The sequence below is a fragment of the Centropristis striata genome, chromosome 19 (assembly GCF_030273125.1).
Source record: "Centropristis striata isolate RG_2023a ecotype Rhode Island chromosome 19, C.striata_1.0, whole genome shotgun sequence".
In the NCBI taxonomy this organism is placed as follows: Eukaryota; Metazoa; Chordata; class Actinopteri; order Perciformes; family Serranidae; genus Centropristis; species Centropristis striata.
The window spans coordinates 23,940,150-23,954,383 of NC_081535.1; the positions used below are offsets into that span (position 1 = coordinate 23,940,150).

General features: G+C 36.6%; 1 protein-coding gene across 1 annotated transcript; it reads left to right on the forward strand.

Moving 5' to 3' along the window:
• The first annotated feature begins 4,188 nt into the window (after nt 1–4,188).
• On the forward strand, nt 4,189–12,997 carry nfil3 (nuclear factor, interleukin 3 regulated). Its single transcript, XM_059358058.1, has 2 exons — nt 4,189–4,350; nt 9,708–12,997. The coding sequence occupies exon 2, from the start codon at nt 9,823–9,825 to the stop codon at nt 11,155–11,157; it is 1,335 nt and encodes a 444-aa protein (XP_059214041.1). The 5' UTR covers nt 4,189–4,350; nt 9,708–9,822; the 3' UTR covers nt 11,158–12,997.
• The last annotated feature ends 1,237 nt before the right edge of the window (nt 12,998–14,234 follow it).

Below are 14,234 nucleotides of genomic sequence, written 5' to 3' on the forward strand. Positions count from 1 at the left end.
CATGTAAATTAACCCTCTGGAGTCTCCAAAAGCACCAAATCATGACTTCTTCATGACATCCAGACTAGAAAACAAAGCAGCGTGGAGCCCTACTGTAAATTTACCTCTAAAGTTCTGGCTGTAAACTCCATGAGGCCAGTTTCAGTTTGATGATGATATACCAAGTAAAACTGGAGACAAGCTCAAATATATTTAGTATAAAATGATAGAACTGGATGGAACCCTCTTACGTATGTGTATTTGCGACCTTTGTTCACATTTGCAACATTTACAAAAAGATTCAAAATCACATTTTATGTTGGACTGAATGACTAAAAAAGACACAAAATGACTTACAAAGACATGAAAATGATTAAAAAATGGACAAAATAGCCTCCATAGAGACAATGTTTGTGATGATGTTCTTCATTTTTCATTTGATGGCCATGAATTTTGGTCCTTTTTTGTACAACACTCAGTACAGAAAGTGAACGAGCCATGTCAGAGCAGCTTTGCAGAATGTTTACGTATGAAAGAAGAAGATAGTGAATGACAGGATTTGCAGTAAACACTTTACTGTATTGCAAATTAAAATGACTTACAGTAGAGTAAAGAGGTAAAAAAAATCAGCTGTCATTCATTACCGTATTGCCAAATAGACAAAAAGAAAGAAGCAGAAGCTGTGATCAATGTAATCTTCAATTCATTAGTTTTGGACATGAGGTTTTCTGTTTTGACAAACTGTGTGAAAGCAATTGAAAATTCACCAGTTAACATCTACTGTTTTGGTCTTGATTGAGCTTGTGTGTAAAAGGAGTTAAAACTAATTTTAAATGTGTAAAATGTGTGTATTTTGTGTCAAAAGAAGAAGAATTGTGTTAATTGTATAGCCCACACAGGCTGATGTTGTGGTAACTGTGTGAAGAGTTTTGAAAAAGCGGTAAAAGTATTGAACAACGGGTCATAGCGGTTGTGAAAAACTGTAACACAAACTCAATCACTTTGCATGTGTAAAATCTGTTTTTTCCCATTTTCTTTTACAATCAACAGATTATTGTATTGACCATACATGTAAATTAATGTTTGTGATGATGTTCTTCATTTTTCATTTGTTGGACATGAATTTTGTTCCTTTTTTTTGTACAACATTCAGTACAGAAAGTGACCGAGCCATGTCAGAGCAGCTTTGCAGAATGTTTATGAAAGAAGAAGACAGACAGGATTTGCAGTAAACACTTAACTGTATTGCAAATGAAATATAAATATAGGTGATGTGATTGAAAAAAGCCCAGCACCTGAGCTGTGAGACAGGAATCAGCTGTGATCAATGTAATCTTCAATCCATTAGTTTTGAACATGAGGTTTTCTGTTTTGACAAACCAAACAAATTCACCAGTTAACATCTACTGTTTTGGTCTTGATTGAGCTTGTGTGTAAAAGGAGTTAAAACAAATTTTAAACGTGTAAAATGTGTGTATTTTGTGTCAAAAGAAGAAGAATTGTGTTAATTGTATAGCCCACACAGGCTGATGTTGTGGTAACTGTGTGAAGAGTTTTGAAAAAGCTTTAAAAGTATTGAACAACGGGTCATAGCGGTTGTAAAAAAACCTGTAATGTCAGCAAAAGAGGAGGACCATACAAATTTTCCTCTAGGAGTAATTTTCCCTTTCATGAAAAAGCGATTCCTTATATGTTTGTTATTACAGTGGTGACTCATAATATTTACACCACTAACAAAGAGGGTAAAGTCAACTTTCTCTGTCTCTTGCCTTTCAAAATGATCTTTTATTAATTGGAGAATTCCACTGGGAATAGTGTTTATCACTATTTGATATTTTTTATATGTAACAGGGAAGATTTTGGATCTAAGAAATTCTTCATAACTAAGAATTTCACCTTCATCATTTTGTAAATCCTTAAGGTATATTACAGTTTTTCACAACCGCTATGATCCGTTGTTCAATACTTTTACCGCTTTTTCAAAACTCTTCACACAGTTACCACAACATCAGCCTGTGTAGACGATACAATTAACACAATTCTTCTTCTTTTGACACAAAATACACACATTTTACACATTTAAAATGAGTTTTAACTCCTTTTACACACAAGCTCAATCAAGACCAAAACAGTAGATGTTAACTGGTGAATTTTCAATTGCTTTCACACAGTTTGTCAAAACAGAAAACCTCATGTTCAAAACTAATGGATTGAAGATTACATTGATCACAGCTTCTGCTCCTTTTTCTTTTTGTGTATTTGACAAAACAGTAATGAATGACAGCTGATTTTTCCCCCTCTTTACTCTACTGTAAGTCATTTTCATTTGCAATACAGTAAAGTGTTTACTGCAAATCCTGTCATTTACTGTACTGTCTTCTTCTTTCATAAACATTCTGTAAAGCTGCTCTGACACGGCTCGTTCACTTTTTGTACTGAGTGTTGTACAAAAGAAAGGAACAAAATTCATGCCCAACAAATGAAAAATGAAGAACATCATCACAAACATTATCTGGAGTCTTGGGCTATTTTGTCTATTTTTGAATCCTTTTCATGTCTTTTCATGTCTTTGTAAGTCATTTTGTGTCTTTTTTTGGGTCATTTTGTGTCTTTTTTAGTCCTTTAGTCCAACATAAAATGTGATTTTGAATCTTTTTTTTCCTTTCAAAACACTATCATGCTCAATAAAGAATTGTAAATGTGTCAAATGTGACCAAAGGTGTCAAATCTAACATATAAGAGGGTTCCATCCAGTTCTATCATTTGATACTAAATATATTTGAGCTTGTCTCCAGTTTCACTTGGTATATCATCATCAAACTGAAACTGGCCTCATGGAGTTTACAGCCAGAACTTTAGAGGTAAATTTACAGTAGGGCTCCACGCTGCTTTGTTTTCTAGTCTGGATGTCATGAAGAAGTCATGATTTGGTGCTTTTGGAGACTCCACAGGGTTAATTTACATGTATGATCAATACAATAATCTGTTGATTGTAAAAGAAAAAGGAAAAAAAGTAGCTAAGAAACATGCAAAGTGATTCGGTTTGTGTTCTTCCATCAGTTGTCAGTGTTTTTTATGACGCGGTGCTGTGACTGACTGAATGTTTCTGTTGGAAGACAACTTGTGTCAGTGTTTTGGTAGATTTGGTGAACTGTGTTAGTGTATTATTGTATTTTGGAAGTGTGTGTCTGTGTTTAGTTACACTGGGTGATTTTGACCATGAAATTAACTGTTTGGGGAATTGAGTGTATCAGGTGTGATGTGCGTTAACAGTTTTGAAAAAGTTTTTAAGGTTCTGACAAACGGGTCATAGCGGTTGTGAAAAACTGTATATCCTTGTCAATCCAATGTTTCAGATATAGTGATTTATTTTTCCTAGTTATGAACTTGTTGTTCCAGATAATAGTTTTATGCTGAGAGAAGTTGTGGACAAAGCTGCTGAAAGGGCTTGTTGGTGAAATTTAGATAATTTTAGAAGTAATAAATGATGTGTGTAGAACCTGATAATGTAATAAATTCCCGATAATGTAATAACCCTGATAATGTAATAAAAATCTGCACTTGAGTCCATTGAAAATGTAATAAAACCTGATAATGTAAAAACTTCCCGATAATGTAATAAAGTGCACTTCCCAATAATGCAATACACTTTTTTATTTTACCAATAATGTAATAAAGTATAACATTAATGGGAGGTTATTACACTATCAGGTTAGCCTTCATTTTGCAAGTCCTGATAATGTAATAATTCCCCAATATTGCAATAATTTAACAGCAGACCACCCATTACTTGGGTTAAAGTGGTGATACTGTGTAGGCAACTCTAGCTCAAGAGCTCTAGCGCCACCAACTTCTTGAAATCTAAAGGTGCTTGGTGTTATACTTTATTATATTATTGGTAAAAAGGTGTATAACATTATTGGTAAATGCACTTTATTACATTATCAGGAAGTTATTACATTATTGGGGTTATTACATTATCGGGAATTTATTACATATCAGGTTGTACAATGCGCCTCAAAGCCTCACGCGCTTTGTGGATGACGACATACATTCAATATGAGTTCAATCGCTCTGCTGAAGGCAGCAGTCATTGGCTAAAAATTGGAAAATGCTGCATTCCCATTGGCTGCAGTAGCTGTCAGTTAATGTCGCTGCCAATACACTTAACCAGTGACCTACTAACACAGATTCATGAGTCAGTGGCACCTTGAGAGGAAGAAGAAGCGAACAGAGCCAGGTACTGTAACTTACAGGATTTATCGACACTTCTTCTCCTCCTCAGTAGTTGATGGGAAAGCTAAACTTCTTCTCTGGGCCTGATACGTGGTGGAAACCAGGACCAAACACTCCGAGCAGCTGATAGAAACGGTACTGATTTCATTTGAGGTGTTAACATGAACCTTATTGTTCCGTCTAGGGTGGAGGTTTCTGCAGGATGGTGTTGGGTGGACGCGTTGGGAAGAAGGTCCCAGAACCACAGTTTATCTTAGCTTACATGCCGTTAGGAGGCTAACATGTGTGTTTTTAGCAGTAAAACACACTGTACATGTACAGCAGCCACATTGAAGATGAAACCCAGCAACAAGATATCGTGTGGCTATTAGTGACCTTACCGTTAGTGTAGTAGTTGCCTGGTGCTGTGGTTGTAGCAGGGTGATGGCCGCTACATGAGCCATGTATTAAACTGTATCAACACTAACATTAGGCCCAACACGGCTAACAGGGTTACGACACAGTGTTGTAAGGCAGAATGTGGTGTGGTTGTTGAGCCTGTCGTTGTCAGCAGCCACAAGGCTCGTTACAAAGTCACTAAGTTGCCGGTTAGTAGTGACGTTAGAGTAACGTACCAGAGCAACGTACCGAGTACGAGTAACGTTGTGTACTGTAGTAGCTCTAGTCTCACAGTAGTTTTAGGGCGTAGATAGAGAGAGCCAGTGACATGAGTAACAGCCAGTGATGTCAACACAGTGAATGGACACATTGTCTGACTCAGCCTGTTACTCAGACACATCCAATATTTAATATAAGACATTTTAACTTTAACACATGGAGAGTAGAACTAACGTGATCCTTTTTGTTATTGCCACACAGCAAACATTGCATAATGTCTCCAGCCAGAGAAAATGCTGGCAGTGGAAGGCCAGGGCGCCACTTTATTGTGTTATAGGGACACAATGAGGGAATGTGGGACAATAGGACGTGATGAGGTCCGCTGTGGTCCGGCCCGATCCCTCCCAACACAATCCGGCCTGTCGCGGCTAAAACGATGGTGAACTCCCGCGGCTCCCCCTGTTCGAGCTCACGTTGCGGTAATATTACCACCCATTTTATCACGTGTGATCCAAATTTAGTCGTGATGTCATATGTTGCCTCGTAAGAAATCCTCGCAGCCCCGTATAACCCCAGCAGAACCTCTACATGGGTCAGATCTGTCCACAATGTTCTCAGGAAAAAGACAAAGAAAACAATCCAAAGAGTGTTTTTTTTCCAAATGTAAAATTAGAATTGCAATATGCCCAGTAGACTACCAGAGACCTCAACTAGGGCTGCACATTATGGCCAAAATGATAATCACCATTATTTTGATCAATATTGTAATCACGATTATTCATCATGTTAGGGAAAACATCTGTATTTTTATTGCACTACTTTTAAACAAACAATAGGAACAGTTTTTAGTGTGTGTACAGTGTCTGGTGCTTGTTGTAAACAAACAGAGATCGCTCACTGAACACCTCCTGCTACAGAGTTAACAGTAAGCCCATTAGCAATTTGCAGACTGGACGCTAAGGGGTTAACATCCCCTCTGGCTCTGCAGCTGGGAGAGACTGCTGCAGGAGGACTGTGTCTCCAAAAGCCTCCAATAACAGCAGAAAAAGTCGCTAGATTTGTCGCCAGTTGTTTTTTAAAAAAAATTGTCAGTAAGGGTGTCTGCTAAATATAGCAACAAAGTTGCATCACTTTGGCATCACTGCTTCGCCAGCTTTTACAAATGGCGCATGTTGTTGTGGCGTCCAGTACTACGTCAAATCCCGCTTAGCGCTCGCTCGTTATTTATTTAGGCAGCTACATGAAACCATAACTATGCGTTCGCCCCCTGGTGGTTGGTGGACTACTGGTGTAGAAAGAGCTTGATTAGATATGCAGCAGAGCCGCAATGGCCGAAATGGAAATATCGCTGACGATCAGGTTAATTTAATCTTGGTGGCCAAAATCGTGATCACGATTAAAATTTGATTAATTGTGCAGCCCTAGGCTCAAGTTATAGGCTAAGGAGACACTGCAGTGGGAATGTTAAGTTATAGATTAATATAAAAACTACTACAGGTGAATAGGTTCCTATGCACATTCTGAATAACATTCTCACTTATAGATATCACCAGTAGATTACTTACATTAAAACAGTATTTTTTTGCACAGCACATTTTCTGAAAATGTATGTTTACATATTCAAATGAGGCTTTAACAAATTACAGTTTTTCTCAATTGCTAAAACAAATTTTTTCGAATCCTCTTGTCCTTTTCTCAGAATTCTAAACACAAAACTCTTTTCTCACGCTACATTCACAAAAACTCTGATTCTTTTTGCAAAACCATCTCATCGCATCAGAATAGTTTTACCTGTTCTCAAAACCAACTAAACTGAACTAATTGGTCAAAATAGAAAAACTGCTGAGCAGTCATTACACACTACACCAAAACATTGAAAACGGTGTTCAAGGCATGCAGCTCATGGAGAAATATTCATTGGTCACATTAAAGTATAGCACTGCAATGTATTTTGCATGTCAAAAGTAAAAAAATTAAAATTAAAAAATTAAAAAAGATTGCACAACTCAGTGGATTCAGCATTTACTCTACATTGAAACAAAGGTAATGTGAAAAAAAAATCATCCTGAAATTTACAATTATAAATGAAAGTGTACAGCCTACAATGCAGTGGAGAAAAACTCCCCTATGGCATTGAGAAATGGGGAGTATGGTGGCAAGTAAATTTGGATTAGAAATTTGGATTCATATTGAACCATTTTTTTCACTCTGACAGCATGGTGAAAACTAACATTATACCAAACGTTGTCTTGACATGATGAGAAACAAGTGTGATCAATTTTGAATTGTTGTGTTCACTGGATGACACGTGTGTTTCATTTGTGTTCATATTTTGTCCCTTGTTATTCTGCTATGTTCTTATTGCATGATAATTGTGTTTAGAGTTTTGCTAAAGGAATAACTGAGATCTACAAATAGTGTTTTACTAGATGAAGATAGTTTATGGTTTTGTCAAAAGGATGTTCGATTCGGGGAATGAGTTTAGACAACTGAGCAATTAATTCACACAACAGGAATTAGTGTTTTAGCAATTGAGAAAAACTGTATATGTGCTAATTTGCATACAGTGGCTAAACAGGTTCAACATTCTTGTTTAATTTTGTTGACATCTCAGAGTCAAAGGTTTTACAGAGGGACTTTTGTAGGCCTACATTATATACATTTTTATCACTCCATAGAACAGGAAGTGTTGTCAGCAGCCATTAAGTGTTATCAGTAAAATGTTGCATAAATCAAACTATGAATGAACAAAGCCCTGTGTGAAAACCTTCAAGATGTAGATGTAGTAACTACTGCTGAAGTGGAGATTTCTGCCTCAATAAGACCACCTTGACTATAGAAATGCTGCTTATTAATGCATTTATTATCAGTAATATGAATCAAATAATGTATTAAACATAATACTATGAATATTTTTTATATCTATATATTTAAATTAATACAGGGAAACACTTTATCTTATAGATATCACTATGAAACTTTGATATGCAAATGAGGCTTATCTAAGGCTAACTTGTAGTGAAGTAAAATAAATGTGTATTTCTTTTTATATCAAATTGTCTGAAAGAAGAAAATTGACCAGTGTATAAAAAACAATTTTTTCCCCATGTCTTACATTAAATATCATTATTGTGTGTGTGTGTGTGTGTGTGTGTGTGTGGTGTGGGGGGGGGGGGGGTTACAGAGCTTCTGCGGGGCCACGTGTTATGGTTTCATCTGTCTGTAGTCCTTTGTGTATTCTCCTCTGAATGGAGAACATTTTGTTGGAGATTAATATAAAACTTGATTGTCACTGTAAGGTAATGCAGACTTGGGTGCACATATTTGGTGGGAGTTTGGGGGGTCCTTCCCTGAGAAAATTAGTGCTAGTCAATAAAAAAAAAAAATGCAAATTCACATAATTTTGGACCATTATCATTAGCCTATCTGTGGGGGAAAAGTTGGAAAAACTAAACTTATTGGGTGTTGTTTATTTATTATCGCTCAAAAGACAAAACTTGCCAAACAAGTCCAGACCAACTGGTCCTGAGTAAATGATGAAATACTAATATGAATGGTTTACCGGAAAAAATATGAGGCAGACTTTAACATTAGGCTTAGTAGGCAACTGCGTGTGGCCCTCAATTAAAGAAGAAATAGAAAAAATAAACACAGTGGTCCTCATTTATCAAACGAGCGTAGAAACGCGCGCAGATCTGAGTGTATATTTGGTCTTACGACAGGGTTCACGGGTGATTTATCAAATGTTCATGTCTCTCCAATCATAGCATAAAAATGATCGGCTGTTGATAAATGTGGCGGCTTGAAACAAGCGTAATTTAAATACCACACCCTAATATATAATATCCCTGATTCAGAAGACTCGCTTCCAGAGTTTACGACACTGAACGATGCAATACGGCCAAAAAGAGGATTTCCCCCCCTAAAGTCAGCTTTATTTTATTTGCAACATGCACCGTTACAAATAACAACAGGAGGAAATAGACATTTTACAGAAATATGCAGCGACGGAGGTTTATGAAATAAAAGTACTTTTAGTTATCAACTCAAACAAGTTCAGTGAATATTTTACATTTGGAGCACAGACTTAAACGTTTCCACAGCTTTTTGGTTGAAGGAGGTAAACAATGTTTTAAAGTAAGTTTTAATCCAAAAAAAGAGGAATTTCTCAGAGTCAGAAAGTGAAAACCTGACGTCCAACAGCTGCAACACAACAAACTGGTTTTGTTTGGCAGCAAAACTGAGATTACAAATAGGGCAGTGAGATAATAGGACAAAATGTGAAACTTTTATGCAGCTTTTCAGATTCAGATCTTCTTTAATTTAATAGCTCAAAAGCAATACATCTTAACTGTAGAGCAGGTGGAATATCAAATTCAACTTAATCTGAGCTGAATCAATATCGGACATTGGTATTGACTCATACCATTACAAATGTATGTATAATCGATGAGGTTGTATATCTAGATTCATATTGTATGATCTGAGGAAGAACTACCTAAATAGAAATACATACACTGTAAAAAAGGTGTGTCTAAAAAACAGATAAAAACAGTAAATCTGAGGGAAATGATCTTGCTGCATGGACAGATAATTTACCTTGACAAGATTTCTTAAATTCAGATTGTTAAATCTAGAAATAAGCATGTTGAACACTTAAAATGAGAAATTAACTCTTAAAACAAGATGAATTATCCAACACTTCTAAATCTAAAGTTTTTTATCTTAGTAAGAAACAAATAATATGCAGGTCACTCTGCTCGGGCCAGTTCATCGCTGCTTGTGTGTTTTTATCTTGTTTTTAGACACACCTTTTCTGCAGTGTACAAACATTAATTAAATGTAATACATCATAACACTTTCAACTTTCTCTCTTATTGTCTGTTATTCCACAGATTCCCTCAACTGAAGCGGATTCATCTAATGTGGTGGTTGCTATTGCTGCATTCCAGCATTATGGTGTACAGTTAAAGACCTATAAACATACTGACTCAAGCCAATAGTGATAATATGCAATCAATCAAAACAGAGGTGGACAGCAGTGAGTCCCACAGTGGAGAGGATGCCTTGGTCCTTGCTGTAGCTAACAGAGATGTGACAGGCCACAAAACATCTGAAATTCCATTCAAAGCTAAAACTACCTGTCGCAGGAAAAGAGAGTTCATCCCAGAGGAGAAGAAAGACACCCTTTATTGGGAGAGGCGTCGCAAAAACAATGAAGCGGCCAAACGCTCCAGGGAGAAGCGGCGCATAAACGACATTGTGCTTGAGAACAAGCTGATGGCCCTCGGAGAGGAAAACGCCTCCCTCAAGGCTGAGCTGCTGTCGCTGAAGCTGAAGTTCGGCCTGGTGAGCTTGGCAGCATATGCCCACGAAGTCCAGAATTTATCCAGCTCCACCACCATCAACCTCTACCAGCCTCTACCCAATGCTGGCCAAAGTTCTTCCAGCAGGGTTTTGGAGCCTCTTCACTCACGCAGCAGCTGCATATCAGTCATCAAGCATTCACCTCACACGCCTGAGACACGCACTGCAATCCAGGACAGCTTGAGTATCTGCGGGACTACTGAGGTCAAGCAGGAACCAGCAGAGAATGGCAGGTATGCACAAGAAAGGAGTAGTCCCTACAGACTCTATAATAAGTACGTTGCCAGCCCTCTACCTGGAGTCTACTCCCAGCCTGCTTCATTCCTGCAGCTCACCAGGTCATCCAGTAACTCCCCCAGGAACTCAGACGACGGCGCTGTGAGCAAATCATCAGATGGTGAGGACGAGCAGCAGGTCCCCAAAGGGTTGGGGTTGGGGTTGATGCCATCTGTAGCTGACCCAAGAAGCGTCATTGTTTCCACACACAAAGTGCCAGATGCCAGTTCTTCAGCTTTGCCCCATAAACTGCGGATCAAAGCCAGAACCATCCAAATCAAAGTGGAGGCCATCGACCCTGAATATGAGTCTTCTGAAACTAACTTCTCAGACGGAGGATGCTACCGTACCACCGAGGACTCGGAGTACATCCAGTCCTCCCTCTGCCCGTTGTCTTTACAGGTCACTAACATGCAGGACTGGAGCCAGCAGTCTGAGCAGTGGCATAAAAGCAGCACAGAGACACTGCAGAATGGCAGCCAGAGTAGCAGGCTAACCACAAGCCCTGTGTCAAACAAAACCATTGTGGATGTAAAAGAATGTTCCTATGCACATTCAGATGCTGAGGACTTGTATGTAAAGCAGGGCCCTTTGGCCTCTGTGAAGAAACTGATCACAGCACAGCAAGGCTCTGTGATAGAGTCAACCCAAAGCACCACTGATCACCACCAGGCGTTATCCAAAGGAGGTTCCTCTGCATGACCTTTGTCTGTTTTTTTGCATTCCCACTGCATTTGCTGTTGCACTGTGGGGTTGAACAATGTTTCCATTACCGTAAATGTTCAAATAAAAGGTGATCAAACAATAGCTGTTGGATGAACAAAGGCTGTCTATATGGGCTGAAATATGTGCAACCAGAAACTGGATTTGAATTGCTTAACTTGAATAATTGCATTAAGAAACTGAATTTGAATCACATAATTTGAATTTATATTGTATGATTTGAATTTGTATTGTATAATTTGAATCATTGCATTGAAAAACTGTATCTGAATTGTAATTTAAAATTTAATTTATTAGTTTGGAACTGAACATTCAGTTCTCACAATTTAAATTCAGTTTGCATAATTTAATTTCAATGTTATGTGACGAACATCTGGGTAGTTGAGGCAGAGCAATCAATCTCAATTCTGTTCGTTGCAGAAAATTGAAATTGAATTTTTCGAATTGAATTCGCATTGTGAGAACTGAATGTTCAGTTCCAAACTAATAAATTTCTATATTACAATTTAGATTCAGTTTTTCAATGCAATGACTTATACGATTCAAATTCAAATTATGTGATTCAAATTCAGTTTTAAATGCAATTATTCAAGTTAAGAAATTCAAATTCAAATATAAATAATTCAAATTCAGTTTCTGGTGGCACAAATTTCACCCCATATGTCTGCTTGTATAGGCTGATTAAAAACATTGAGGAGGGTTGGAGTTACCTGCACTGTAATAGTTCATATGGTAAATTGAGTAACATGTACTGTACAATACCAAAGCAGTTATTAAATCAGCACAACAGTCATGTCAAACTCACCACTCTGCTCCTCAGAGTGACTCTTCTCTCACACAAATGTAGTTTTAATTAACTATTTAATTCCACCTGCTTCTCCTTTGGTGTTTTTCCCTGCCATTAAGTTAGTGACAATAAAACTCAAAACAAGTTTTTATATTGATAACCTACCACAAGTAGTCAAGATTATGACCTTAAGACAAAACTTGTGACACCTTCTGAATTTTTTTATTCCATGTATTACCTTGAGTGCACTGCAAATTATTTGTTTTTTTACCAAGATAAAAAAAAAGTGTTTATCTTGTTATAAGAGTTAATTTCCTATTTTAAGTCATTTCAACATGATTATTTCTAGATGTAACAATCTTAATTTAAGAAATCTTGTCAAGGTAAATTATCTGTCCATGCAGCAAGATCATTTCTCTCAGATTTTGTGTTTTTATCTTGTTTTTAGACACACCTTTTTTGCAGTGCAGGCTGGAAGGCTTTAATGCAACAAAAAATATTAACAGTAGCTTAATGAGGCATTGGGAAAACAACAGTCAAAGTCAAAGCTGGTGCAATTCATTGGTGATTGAAAACTGTAATTTCTGTTAGAAAACACTTGGTGAGTGAAAAGCTCCAGAATTTACAAAAAATTGTTGGTGTGTGACAGACGTCATCAGTGTGCAGGATATTAACTTTTATTTTATGTTCATGACTACTGCCACTGAACACTGTTCTGCTTTGATTGTGTAAAGCAGGAAAAAGCCCTAGTTCTTTTACAGCTACATTACATGTTCAGCTGAGGGCAGTTTGGCCATTCTTTGCTTTAAAGCTTCAGTCGATTAACTTGTGTATTATGGTTATTTTATCCATTTGTATTCTGGTGTGTTGACAGCTTTACAGTGGAAACACAGTCTTCTTTAAGAAGGAATGGTCTGTAGTGCTTTATTTTATGGGTTTGTAATTTCTGAAAAACGTCAAAACATTTCCTGGAAAGAATATTGAAATTTGGTACTAATTCTGCCCTACCGAGCCTAACTGCAGTAACTACATTTTTGGTCAAAATTGAGTTATAACTAAAAATGAACTCCTTGATATCTGTTTTATCTTGTGACAAAGTTTTAGATTTCAATTTTGCTTTATTTCAGAGAAATAGTTAAAAACCACAAAATCCAACTCAAAACCAAGCAGTAATTGCACTTACCACGGTCTGCTTTGGATATATATACTAATTTAAACATAAATTTTTTATGAAAGGGAAATTATTATCTAGACAGTGATTAAGTAAAAAAGTGAGATTCAATTATATTAAGATTGAAATATAACATTACTATATAATATTAAGAAATATTAAAACACGCACATCTTTGAATAGAGTTGTTAAACACTTTTAAATATATTTATAACAAAATCAATTTGAAAATGTTTATTCACTGAAAACAAAATATAAAAGCTGAAAGAAGACAACAACATTGTTGTTATTACACTCTGTTTATGCATTACTATTAGAACATTTTACAGCAATGCAGTAACTAGGTTTTTGGGGTCAAAGGTCAAATAAATCATGATTTTTGAGCATAAAAATTACATCAATACAAATAGAAATAAGTGTCATATCACTGACCTACCTATAAGCCATTTGGCTGGCCAGTTAAAACATTTAAAAAACTTTGAAGCAGTTTTTCTCAGTTTTACTGTTTGCCTAGTTACTACAGTTAGACTTTGTAGGGCAGTGCAGAATGTCAAGTTCAAACTTCAAGGGCCTCCACTAAGGTTGTGGACTACATTGCAATGTTATGAAAATGAAAAATGATTAATGTATCCACTATGTGATTCCGATGAGCTTTCAACTGAATGGGTTCTTCCTTTGCCCATTTTCACACTTATTTAGTCTGTTTTTGTCTGCAGACAAACTCAATTTGACTCTACGTTTGTGATATAAATGAATAAATACTCACTGGAATTTATATGTGGCTTTTCTTTAAGGATACCCTATTTTCCTAAAGTAACATCAAATTAAATTGTTCTTTTCAGGAAAGTTTCTAAGACTTGTAAAATACAGCATTTGTTATGGGTTAGAATCACAACATGATATTATTTCAATACTTAAGTCACAATACAATATTTCTTTTTACATTTTGCGATATGTTGAGTACTGCAATAAAAATGTATTTTTCAACAACAATGCTATGTCCCGTAAAGGAAACATTGTCAACATGTTTTATCTAATGAGATAAAGTTTTCAGTTTGTTAATTTCACTGCAGTATTTTTTTATTGCAGCTTAATGGG